We start from the raw sequence: 9,928 nt of genomic DNA, 5'->3' as shown, positions 1-9,928 counted from the left end.
TTTTTAACTAACTAATTTGTCAAAATTCATTTACCACTCAATCATCAGGTTTGGATTGTATAATCCAGATTATTTCCAATAACTCTGGCAAAAACAGACAAAACGTTACAACAAAATTGGTACTTTTTTATAAAAAAAAAGAAAAGCACCAGAGATGATAAACACATTGCTAAAAGAATGACTGGTGCAAACATATTAAAGCTCTTAAAGACTGTTCAAATAAACTTTAAATAATGCAAACGAGAAGTATTCTCTAGAAAAATGATAAAAGCATCGACTCCAGTTTTGTCCAAAATTTTCTAGTTTATTGACATCTGTGTGCAACAGAAACAACCAACTCCTTGTCCTGCAGCAAATACATACACAAGTCTCAAATAAAACAATATACAATGAAGCACCATCATTCAAAATAATGTCTATTTTAATTAAAACAAATTGAACTTACTAGCACATCACAATTTACAGAGTTTGAGAATGATTATACAATTTCAAGTAGAGCTAAACTTCATTAACACAAAATCAGATCCAGCAATTTTCAAGTCCTGAGTTTCTGTAGAACATTTATTATGCCTGTGAGTCACTCTAGTATCAAATATGACTGGAGCACTCCAGAAATGAAATGTCATTTTGCTTAAAAATCTTGTGAAAAACGTCAAAAAAAATCTTTCAAACCATCTGCCCGTGACCATGTTCCACAAGCTTACTTCATCTTGCATGAAAAAATCTTTGGCTTCTCTGCCGCCATGGTTCTCATTAATCAACGAGATTGTGCCAAATTATGAACCATAGGTGAATTCTCCTTTTTAAAAAAAAATCACTTCCCAAATCCTGTAGTTTATTTTCCTTTTTTTTTAAAAAATATAAATAGTAAGGTTAGTGTCGTACAGGGATCAAGAATACATGAAATCTCAGCACGTACTTCCCATCTTCTCTACTACAAGGAAAGGCACTGCAATTGTATTACTCTTACTGTCAGTATCTTTTACAATACTGCATATCGTTATCATTACAAACAGCTAAATGATACTTGTCAGGGGCCAAACCCAAAGGTCATGAGTGTACCTTTGTTCCTGGGTTCACAATAACTCAAGGAGCTGTAAGAGTACATGACTGAGATTAATGGCTTTCTTTCTGTTTACTGCTGGACACCACACCAAGTTGATCAGTACTAGTTGCTACCAAGTTGCAACTGAGATGGTTAATATTGATACCCAAAGCAAATTCTTTGATATTCATCTTTTCCCTTGAATCACTTATTAACTCATCACAGTTCTGATTTGTTTTTATATTCCACATTCTCTTGTGCTAGATATATATCTTTCCTATTAGCACAGTAAAGTCACAACAGTGTCGCAGGAATTGTGGTCCTGTTCACAGTGCACCAGCGAAGCAGAACACTACACTGTATAAATCTTCCTTGAAAATAATTCGCCATTACAGGCAATAAATAGCAATTTAACTTAATTTTTTTTTCTTTTTAATTCATCCAATGCATAGTGCTCTGAAGAACTCTACACTAACTGGAACTTGAACATCTTTTAAAAACAGAAAACTCCAAAAAGAGTTTGGCTGTGTCAAATAGAGCTAAATAATTTCTATCCTCTTATCCTGCATCTGTTTGAATTCACCCCACCTCCACAAAACATGCGTCAGAGAGACAAGCCCATCCCCACCACCACCTGCCTGTGTCTGAGATAATGCTGCTGCGTCTGTACACATTCCAAGTTGTTGTCGGAAGAAATTGCAAAAGCTTTAATTAAGCCCATTTCTGAACACAGGATTATTTGTTAATGGATAGAACAGAATATGAAAACAAACCTAAACACTCTAGCTGCCTTAAATTTCTGGAATGCACTGCATAAAAGTTTGCTCTAATGACCACCACCTACCATGTCAATATTAAAAGTGTTCTTGCATAGGCATTCAGTGGAAGATACTTTTCAGTATGCTCTGAATCTAAGCAGACACAAGACCAACTTGAAGCCCTCCAAGCTATCCACCTAGCCATCCTGGCACTCTTGCCACTGAAGCAAGCCCTTCACATTTGTCAGTCTCAAAGGTACGCAGCAGGTTTTAACCAGTGTCCTTGCCCCCAGGAGTAAAAGGGTGCAATTAATCCGTAAACAACAGCAACTGCAAGGTTGGTCATTCAGCCCAGCAGCTCGGCTGTTCCCTCTGATCTTGCTGCAACACCACCACAGCATTAGCTTGCTTTGACTGTGCTTTGTGACAGAGCTCACTGCATTTTGCGCTGCATGCTGGAAGCTTCCCCGTGGATTTTGTTGCCATCTGTATTTGGAAGAAAGGTGGGGGGGGGAAAAAAATCAGTTTTGATCAATATTAAAAGATATCCTACACAGACAGAAACAAAAAGTTGAGGGGGGGGGGGGGATTTGGGCCTTATACAGATGCTGAAAGATGTGTTGTTCCACCTGAATTTGGTCTTGAGCAAGCTGAACAAACACAGTTTCTTCTAATATCTAAACTAAATTTCAGAAGCACCCCCACTTCTGTAAGATATGTTGTACCAGTCATCTTTCCTACAACTCTAATGAATAGGCAGTACAATATGTGTTGTGGTTTGGTTGAAGCTAGACCTAGAAAACTCAAGCTCATCACGAACAATCTTACAGCAAGCACAGAAGTGAGGTGTTCATTCTTAGATGCATTTAATTGTTGGGGAAGGGATCGATTTTGTAGAAATTTTATTCAAACTATTGTAGATTTTAAAATGTCTATTTGAGTTGGCACTGTACAAGTATTGGTGCTGCTCTCACAGATGAGAGCAAGAACTGAGCTTAGCAACTTTTCCGGCAGCGTTAATTACAATTCCTAGTTTTTATTGAAGCTACTCAGTCATTTCTGCAAACCACATAATGCCTTCCTAATCAGCTATATGGACTGATGTGCACATATGTATATGCATGTTTTGTTTGAAGAGTGAATGCTGTAGATGATGTAACCCTAAAATGAGCAAATTAATTAACATGAAGTCTGGGACAACAACCTTCATTAGATCTGCAAGTCTTAAAAGTCAGTTCCTGCATCGTTACAGCTTGGGAGATGGGTCCCTCTAAAACTACCTCATTTTGTCACTCAGTGGTTCAATTCAAGCATTCTATTTAAATTGTGTGATTTTTAAACTTTGTACACCTCAGTCCAACACCAGCATCTCCAAATCAAAATTCAAGGGAAGACAAAATTACAAACTATACCAGAAAACACAAAACAAACTAAAATTGTAATTATAATTACTCAATAACCAGATTTTGTCCCTTAAAATTTCCTGCACCTTGCCACATAACATCCAGATTCAGATTGTGGGTAGAATTAAGAAAATAATACAAGAATAAAAGGCAAAAGTGGCAAAAATTTACACAAATTTACCTTCACTAAAATAAAAGTGAGGCATGACAGAAATGTATCTAGTATCCTAATGGGTTATGCAGATGTGAAGAGATACAAGTGACATGCTGTATTACCTTGAAGAGACTGCTGTATGTGGGTGGGTAAAACTGCATGTGGAAGCTGCACAGCATGGTGAGGGGTTGTGTGTAAGCCAGCAAAAATACCTAGAGGATGGAGAAAGAGAAAAAAGAGCTGATTGGTGAGAGTGGAAAGCCACAGGTTTGAACATGACAGCATGCAAATCAGCGTTTAGTTATTTCAGTACAACTGTCTGCAACAATTAATACAATCACCGATTTTTAAGATGGGAAAGGCATTTGCTGGAAAATGCCATTAGTATTGCACAGCGTATCAATGGCTGTTTAAATGCCAAAGGGACAGCTGAGAGACAAAGACGGTGGGAAACTTTAAAAGAACAACCAACCCATCAATCATTAAACAAACCACCCAATGATAATTTAAAACTATTCCTCAATTGTTCTCCACTGCATTTCCACAACAAACGGTTCAACAAGTTTTGGATGTAGGTTTGCTCGCTGAGCTGAAAGGTTCATTTCCAGACGTTTCATTACCTTACTAGGTAACATCTTCAGTGGACCTCGTGCGAAGCAATGCTGAAAATTCCTGTTTTCTATTTAAATGTTTGGGTTGGTGATGTCATTTCCACACCACAGGAAATGACAACCAAGAAACAGTAGAGTGTGCCCTCAATTGGCACTGAAATGCCAGTCTAAATTGTTGTGGTCAATTCTCTGGAGTAGCACTTGAACCCAGAATCTTCTGACTTGAGGCGAGTGTGCTTCCAAATGAGCCACAGTTAACATTCAATACATTGAGCAATAGGTAAATTAATTCAATTTTAGCTTCTTAGCTCCCCACACACAGTAACTTCATGATAAAGCATTTCTTTGCCACATTTGATAAGACAGTTACTTTTTGCTCAGAGTATCACAACTGCACAGATTAACATAGTCTTCAAGATCATCATACCTACTCTCAATTACTTTTACTTTTTATTAATTTTCAGAGATCTGATCCTCCTGAAGAAACCCTGGATTTAAATTCATGGAATTCCCTGGGCCAATACTATAACTATAAAGACAGTTGACGTTATCTACAGTGGTTGCCGCTGGCTAAGGCAGCATTTGGTGCCTATCCACCACTGAGGTGGTGTTCAGTGAGCTGCTTTCTTGAACTACTGCAGTCACATGTTGCAGGTTCACCAACAGTGCAGTTAGAAAGTGAGGATATTGACACTGCAACAGTGAGGAATGGTGTGGGGCTCAGAGGAAAACTTGCAGATATCGTTCCACACAAGCACTCCTTTGGAGGTAGAAGTCATGGACTAGAAAGGTGCTGTTGAAAATGACTTGACAAATTGGTGAATTGTATCAAGTATATAGTGTGCTCTGTTACCTCTACTTGGTGGCGGCGAGGGAATGAATGTTTATAATTTCCAGCAATCACTTGATATTTACTAGAATTTTTGTTCGACATTCGCCAACGCAGTCAGCTAGTCATAAGTGAGGATTTAATGTTTGTAAATGCCAACCAAATGAATAGATATTTACAACAGATGCAAAATAAAACATGAATTTGGAATTCTGAGGTAATGCAAGTAACTATTCTAACTAAGTTCTTTTGGAAATATGTAGAAATGATGTATTCATCAATAGTGAAACTACTTGTTGAGAACACTAGACAACAATGAAGTATCTCCTCTGCTTGTAAAAATGTTTTTAAAAAGCCAAGTGCTGGAGAGATGTAATATTATGAAAAGTTACAGGAAAGTTTAAAATTGAAGTCATGAATTTAAACTCATTTATCAGAGGAAGCCCTTTACTGTAGCACCAGATTTTACGCCATGATCCAAGAATCCTTAGATTTTGGAAAATTTCAAAAGATATTCCAATGCAACACTCTTTTCAAAGAGAAATAGAGACATTGGATAAGCTAGTTAGCTAAATATCTGTCATTGGGGAAAAAATAGAGCCTGTTATAAAGGATGTAACTGCAGCATAACCAAGCAGAGTCAGCATGGCTTCATGAAGGGGATAGCAGCCTGATAAATAATTCAAACAATGTCATAGGTAGGATAGAGAAAGGATAACCAATAGGTGTATTACATGTGGATTACCAAAAGGCATTCGATAAGGTATTGCACATGTGGCTACACAAAGCCAGTGCGTTAGGAATAAAAAATGGGAATGGATGGAAATTGGCTAACTGCTAGTTCCCTCATCTCCCTCTGTTCTAATTTTCAAAATGATAACTTGTAACTAGTGGAACACAACAGAGATCAATGATGGGGCCACAATTATTTACAGAAGTGATTTAGATGAAGGAAAGTTTTTTTGATACAAAAACAGTTGGCAAGGCAATTGGTGAAGATGACAGTCTACAAGGAATAAAGACAGATTCAGTGAGTGGGCAAAAAGCTTAGCTGATGGAATATAATGTGAGAAAAATGAGAAGTTGTGCATTTTGGTAGGAAGAGAGCAACGTATTATTTAAATGGAGGAAGACTACAAAAAGCTGCTGTTAGTTCTCATGCATGAATCACAAAATGCTAGCACACAAGGGGAGAGGGAAGGCAACTGATAGTGGCTTTCACTCCAAAAGGAATGGAATATAAAAATAGAGGTCTTGCTAAAACTATGCAAGATACTGGTTAGACCACACAGAATATTATGAATTTTTAAAAATTCCATTATGAAAAGATGACACACTGGCGTTGGAGACAGCTCAGAAAATGCTTACTAGGTTGATCCTGGGCATAGAGGGATTCTTCTGAAGAGTTTCAGTAGGTCCTCTAATCTGCGAAAAATCTACAAGCACTTACAATTTCCTTTTGATCAATAACAAGTTAGAAGCTTGCTCCTTCAATAACAATAAATACTGGGATCAATAGAGTTCAACTTAGCAGCTAAACATACAAGATTCAATGGGGGCTTGACAGGTTAGATACAGAGAGACTTTCCTCTTGTGGGAGAGCCTAGAACTGGAGGGTACAATCTGAAAAGGGTCACCTTTTTGAAGAGGAATTTCTTCCCTCAGAGGGTAGTGAATCTATCGATTCTTTTCTGTAAAGGGGTATACAGGCTTGGCCTTGAATATACTAAACAACCAAGACAGACAAAGTTTTACTAAGGGGGAACAAGGGATTAGGGAATAAGGAAGGAAAGTGGAGTTGAGGATGATCAGATCAACCATGAGCTCACTGAATGATAGAACAGGCTCAATGGGTCAAATGACCTGCTTCTGCTCCTACTCCTGTGTCTTATGGTTGACTATATTTCTTTATTTAGTCAAGATTTATTTTTCAGATTGTTTTGCTACTCCATAACTTTCACTGTATTTAATACTATAACTAAGGACAGTTTATGAATGAATTCGTTTTTTATTCAGTGTGATTTAAAACTACAAAACATTAATGTTCAAAGTTATATTGAGACAAAAAATTAAAACGAGCTAAAACCTGTAACAAAGACAGAAGTTGTTGGAAATGCTCAGCAGGTCTGGCAGCATATGTGAAAAGAAATCAAAGTTAACATTTCGGGTTCGGTGACCTCAGAACACTTCTGAGGAAGGGTCACCAGATTTACATTTGCAGTTCTTTTGTTTTTTGAGAAAAAGTGAAAAACCTGCTTTGCTTTTATTTATTTTAGCTTAGTTGTGAGATTTGATATGTTGCTCATCGTTGTGATTTTTGCTAATTTGAAAATGCACCTAACAGCAACTAATATGACAAGATTAATCTCCCTCGGTGGCTACTATAATAATTTCTTGCTAAATTTTGAGTAGCTATTTACTTGTGGAAATAAGAGTCACATTTCCACTTTGTAACAGTGGGGAGAGTGGCAGCAGGCAGTGACAGGAGCCTAACAAATCGGGCCAACATTCCTCTATAGTGTAAATGTACAATGTTAGAGGAGGGCAGCCAAACACACTCCAAAATCAGGACCTTCCACATGGTTGCCACATGACAGAATCATTACAGTAATGAATGACTGGACTAAAGATAAGTGATGGAATGGAATTTGATTTTAAAAATGTTACAAGGTAACTCCTCACCTGGGGGATTGACTTACTCTTTGACTTGTCAAATGCCCACCAAATCAAATGCATGCCCCCTGAACTCGGACATTACCTATGAGGTTGTTTTCATTAACAATGGATTTTCAGATCCGGAAACTTTTCAAGAGCACAACATTCCAGAGTCAGGTTATCTAGCGTTTCAAATGATTTCTGCACAAGCTCATCCAATGGCTCTTAGCAGAAACAGTCTCTTCATTGACCTCGACATGATCCAAAGTTTAGTAAACAGCAACTAAACTTGGTGACCTTAAAGGAATACGTACCCATACTTCTGACCAAGTGTGAAAAATGTCACAAAACATGCAAACTGCATATCAGAATGTCTTAACACATTTCAAAACATACTCCGTACAAAACAATATCTTTTTAAAAGAACAAGAAGCAATTTACATTGTATCTCATGTCCTCCTCTAATCTGCCAAAAATCTACAAGCACTTACAATTTCCTTTTGATCAATAACAAGTTAGAAGCTCGCTCCTTCAATAACAATAAATACTGGGATCAATAGAGTTCAATTTAGCAGCTAAACAATACAGCCATATCCTAAGCTAAATTTTACCTGACAGTAAGACTGAGAGATCCATTAGCTAATAGGTAAGTTTTTATAGGTAAACTGAAAGTAGGTTAAGAATTTAAAATCACTTTTGAAAGATTATGAAGAAATATTGTTGTTAGAGATCTTTAATCATAGATCACATGATTTTTCTAGGTTGTAAAGCAAAATCAACAACGTCAAAAGAGTTTTAACTCAAGTGCAGAGAGGAGAGCAGGCAAAGCTATTCATGAGGGTGACACTGGCACAATAGGCCCATCTGCATTCTTTTCTTTCCCTGTTCCTTTTTGTTTTTTTCTATTTTGCATCTTTCCTTCACCTTCCTGACGTTGGGAAACTGGAGCAGTATGGCAGTGATCGGAGTGGGAACTCCTGGAATTAGTGGCAAGGCATTAGCTACAGTGATGGTACAGCAGGGACTCCTAGCTGTGGCAGGCACAGAGTAGAGATCTGGAATCAATTTGGGGACCCCAGCTGATGAAGATGAATTTTATTGAAGTACTGTCTTTTCATTCTTTTGTACCTCAAAATGGCGCTGGAATGTGGTGACTGACCACTTTTCATTGTCTCTCTCTAAATGTGAGACAACAAGTCATTCATACATAACTATTTGATGCTCATCATCGGTCACTGATAATGATGAAATATTCTATGGCCCTGAAAGGCAGGAGTGTCACACATTTGGAAACAGCGAACTTGCTCAAACAAGCTCCACTTTATTTTCAGTACAAGACTGAATGTCTTTTTCTAAAAAATTAAAAAAGTCAAGTATGAAGCAGTTATTGCTATCTGTAAAAATGCATCTAGGATTGAAAGCAATGGCTCCAACTGAACAGTCCATCAGGACAAAGTAACCTATGTGATCGTTACCCCATTCGCCAGGTTCATTCCTTTAACTATGAACATAAGGTGGCAGCAGTGTGTACCACATCTATAACCTTGAAGAACAAGGACAGTAAATGTACAGGAACACCAGCATCTGCAAGTTCCCCTCATGCACCATCCTCATATAGAACTATATCATCACTCCTTCACTGTTGCTGGACCAGAATTGTGGAACTTCCTAACAGCACTGTGGGTGGTCCTTCCGCCTCAAATTGCAACAGTTCAATTTGACAGCTCACCGCCATCTTCGCCAAGACAATCACAGGGGTGTGCAAAGTACTTCCATCACATGAACAAAGCAGCTGAATATATTCAAGTGCACAATCAAATTGGGGATGCTCAAAAGGCCAGAATTGGAGCAGCACAATTATTGTAGAGATGTGGGGCTGGATGACAAGAGAAAAACAGAGGAGCAAGGCCATGCAGCGATTTCAAACGAATGATGAGAAGTTTAGAATGGGTATGTTACTTAACAGGGTGATGGGTGTACAGGACTTGGTATGAGATACAAGCAGTAGTGTTTCAGATGACCTCCACTTTACAGAGGGTTGATTGTTAGAGGCTGGCTATAGAAGGGAGTTTGCACAGTCAAGTCTAGAGGTAACAAAAACCTGGAAGGGTTTCAGCAGGTGAGCTGAGGTATTGGAGTTGGGCAATGTTACAAACGTGAAAATAAGAGGTCTTAATTGGGTGGTCAGGTGATCATCTTAGGGTCAAATATGATGTCATAGCTGACAGCCTGCTTTAGTTTCAGACTGTTATCAAGGAGAGGAATGGATGAAGTCAGTGGCTTGGGAACAGAATTAGGTTCAGGTGGAGACAATAGTCATTTGGCCCTTTACTGAGGGGTAAGTCTGTGCTCATTTAATGCTAGTCTGTCAATGTAGAAAATAAACTGGTGGTTTAAGCCCATAAAGCAAGCTGAGGTATCTTCAGCAGAAGATATTAAAACAACAAATAATTGTACCTAGACGGATTTGGTC

The 9,928-nt window shown here is 38.1% G+C and overlaps 1 protein-coding gene across 4 annotated transcripts in view; it reads right to left on the bottom strand.

Moving 5' to 3' along the window:
- Positions 1-283: 283 nt before the first annotated feature.
- Positions 284-9,928, bottom strand: part of LOC132825337 (ubinuclein-1-like) — an 82,506-nt gene continuing 72,861 nt past the window's right edge. For 3 of the 4 annotated variants that reach the window (XM_060840484.1, XM_060840485.1, XM_060840487.1), the window contains 2 exons: positions 3,483-3,572; positions 284-2,289 (listed from right to left, as the gene is read on the bottom strand). In XM_060840484.1, coding sequence (XP_060696467.1) covers positions 2,237-2,289; positions 3,483-3,572 — 143 coding nt within the window. In that variant the 3' untranslated portion in view covers positions 284-2,236. The remainder of the gene's footprint in view (positions 2,290-3,482; positions 3,573-9,928) is intronic. The other variant, XM_060840486.1, reaches the window with a different exon arrangement.

Source organism: Hemiscyllium ocellatum, chromosome 20 (assembly GCF_020745735.1).
Source record: "Hemiscyllium ocellatum isolate sHemOce1 chromosome 20, sHemOce1.pat.X.cur, whole genome shotgun sequence".
NCBI classification, from domain to species: Eukaryota; Metazoa; Chordata; class Chondrichthyes; order Orectolobiformes; family Hemiscylliidae; genus Hemiscyllium; species Hemiscyllium ocellatum.
Note: the sequence above shows the minus strand (reverse complement) of the source record. Positions and strands in the feature narration are given on the sequence as shown.